Source organism: Nanorana parkeri, unplaced genomic scaffold (assembly GCF_000935625.1).
Source record: "Nanorana parkeri isolate BGI_ZX_2015 unplaced genomic scaffold, ASM93562v1 scaffold4046, whole genome shotgun sequence".
In the NCBI taxonomy this organism is placed as follows: Eukaryota; Metazoa; Chordata; class Amphibia; order Anura; family Dicroglossidae; genus Nanorana; species Nanorana parkeri.
The window spans coordinates 3,156-5,931 of record NW_017310313.1 but is presented as its reverse complement, the minus strand read 5'-3'; the positions used below and the strand labels follow the sequence as shown (position 1 = coordinate 5,931).

Here is a 2,776-nt window from a genome sequence, read left to right as displayed (position 1 = left end):
GACCCCCATCCCTGGAGACCCCTGACCTCCATCCCTGGAGACCCCTGACCTCCATCACTGGAGACCCCAGACCCCCATCCCTGGAGACCCCAGACCCCCATCCCTGGAGACCCCAGACCCCCATCCCTGGAGACCCCTGAGCTCACTGACTGGGAGGGGGGGTTCACATACTTTTGGCCGTATAGTGTAGAGAGGCGGTTGATGCAGCAGAGGAAGGGTGGGGGTGGGGGAATGATGAAAGGGTTCAGAGGTCAGGAAGGGAAGGCCAGCGGTCACCTGCACAGCCTCCGCCTCCATGGTGTTCTTCAGGATCTGAATGTCCTCATTGGTCGGAGTGTCTGTCTCCATGGAGCAGATCAGACTGAGGGCGGGAGGAGAATTAAACATGGAGTACTGCGTGTAGCGGCCATGACAAAGAGAGACAGAGAGACAGGAGAGTCAGTCACATTATACATACAGCAGAGACATCCTCCCCACAGGCCGGACCTCCAATACACAGACCTCCATTGTGGGAGGAGCCGGACCACCAATACAGAGACCTCCATTGTGGGAGGAGCCAGACCTCCAATACAGAGATCTCCATTGTGGGATGAGCCGGACCACCAATACAGAGATCTCCATTGTGGGAGGAGCCGGACCTCCAATACAGAGATCTCCATTGTGGGAGGAGCCAGACCTCCAATACAGAGATCTCCATTGTGGGAGGAGCCAGACCTCAAATACAGAGATCTCCATTGTGGGAGGAGCCGGACCTCAAATACAGAGATCTCCATTGTGGGAGGAGCCGTACCTCCAATACAGAGATCTCCATTGTGGGAGGAGCCGGACCTCCAATACAGAGATCTCCATTCTGGGAGGAGCCGGACCTCCAATACACAGATCTCCATTGTGGGAGGAGCCGGACCTCCAATACAGAGATCTCCATTCTGGGAGGAGCCGGACCTCCAATACAGAGATCTCCATTCTGGGAGGAGCCATCCCTTCACCAACGTTCCAAGCCCTTGCCCACCGAGATGCCTTGAGACAAGAACAGTGAGTCTCACTTGTCCCGCTGCATCATGTAAGATCAACCTAGAATGTGGGAGGAGCCTGGAACTCGGGAAGCCAAAACCAACTACCTGCGGGTTCAAGCGCGCCATTTCCTCAATGCGATTCCACATCTCCGCCCGTTCCCGTCCTCGGATAACATGACACACGCGTGAGTCCATCGGGGTATGTAGTGTGCGGTACAGACATCCCCCCCCCGTGTATAGTCCTGAAATAAACATGACACACGCGTGAGTCCATCGGGGTATGTAGTGTGCGGTACAGACATCCCCCCCGTGTATAGTCCTGAAATAAACATGACACACGCGTGAGTCCATCGGGGTATGTAGTGTGCGGTACAGATATGATTTGTATCATCGGAGACACAATATCCACCAAACACCCGGAGAGGTCACATGACACAAAGGCTATCAATGGAGTACAATGAGTATTTCATCCCCTACCGACCATCATTCTGGCTCCTCCCACAGACTGGCTCCTCCCACAGACTGGCCATGTGGTACACAGATGAGTCTTGTCACTTTAAGAAGGTGCTCCTAACGTCACCTGACCCCAGAATCTCTTTCCTCCATCACCCCTCCCCCACCATGGGAGGACCAGAGAGCTGTCAGAGGAGGTCGGGGGCCGTGGCCCTGCCCGAGGCTGGAATGGGCTACAAGACTCCCAGCAAGAAGCTCGGGGAGAAGGAATTCAAAATACCCATCAATGGCCCTCGGCCTGGAGCTCCATGGAGGATGTCACCTCATCAGGAAGGCCCATGTACAGGCCCGTCCCCCTCCTCAGGAAGGCCCATGTACAGGCCCGTCCCCCTCCTCAGGAAGGCCCATGTACAGGCCCGTCCCCCTCCTCAGGAAGGCCCATGTACAGGCCCGTCCCCCTCCTCAGGAAGGCCCATGTACAGGCCCGTCCCCCCTCCTCAGGAAGGCCCATGTACAGGCCCGTCCCCCTCCTCAGGAAGGCCCATGTCCAGGCCCATCCCCCCTCCTCAGGAAGGCCCATGTACAGGCCCGTCCCCCCTCCTCAGGAAGGCCCATGTACAGGCCGGTCTGAAGTCTGCTAATGAACATGTAAATGATTCAGAGGGAGGAGGATAGGGAGGAGGATTGGGAGGAAGTGCTGTGGTCACATGACATCAAAATTCAGCTCTTTGCCATGAACTCGACTCGCCGTGATTGGAGGAAGAACAGTGGTGACCTCTGACCCTAAGAACACCGTCACTACAGTCCAGCCCGGAGGGGGAACATTATGCTCTGGAGGTGTTTCTCTGCTGAAGGTACAGGCCGAGGAAGAAGCACATTGAGGTCATGGAGGGGCCCAGCCGGTCTCCAGGCCTCCATCCTATAGAACATTTATGGGAGGAGCCAAAACTTTGAGTGGCCGAGCGACAGCCAAGAAACCTGAAGAATCCCTCCTCAGATGTGTGCAACCCTGGCAACCAACCCCAGGAAACGTCTCCCCTCTGCGCCCCCCAACAAGGGTTCCCCCAGGAAACGTCTCACCTCCGTGCTCCCCAACAAGGCTTGCCCCGGGAAACGTCTCACCTCTGTGTCCCACAACATGGCTTCCTCCAGGAAACGTCTCCCCTCTGCGCTCCCCAACAAGTGTTCCCCCAGGAAACGTCTCACCTCTGTGCTCCCCAACAAAGGTTCCCCCAGGAAACGTCTCACCTCTGTGCCCCCCAACAAGGGTTCCCCCAGGAAACGTCTCACCTCTGTGCCCCCCAACAAGG

At 56.8% G+C, this 2,776-nt stretch overlaps 1 protein-coding gene across 1 annotated transcript in view; it reads right to left on the bottom strand.

The window, feature by feature from the left end:
• Positions 1-1,190, bottom strand: part of LOC108803692 (serine/threonine-protein phosphatase 2A 56 kDa regulatory subunit delta isoform-like) — an 18,332-nt gene extending 17,142 nt beyond the window's left edge. The window contains exons 1-2 of the mRNA XM_018575512.1: positions 1,119-1,190; positions 277-393 (exon numbers count right to left, since the gene is read on the bottom strand). Coding sequence (XP_018431014.1) covers positions 277-393; positions 1,119-1,160 — 159 coding nt within the window. The 5' untranslated portion in view covers positions 1,161-1,190. The remainder of the gene's footprint in view (positions 1-276; positions 394-1,118) is intronic.
• Positions 1,191-2,776: the final 1,586 nt, after the last annotated feature.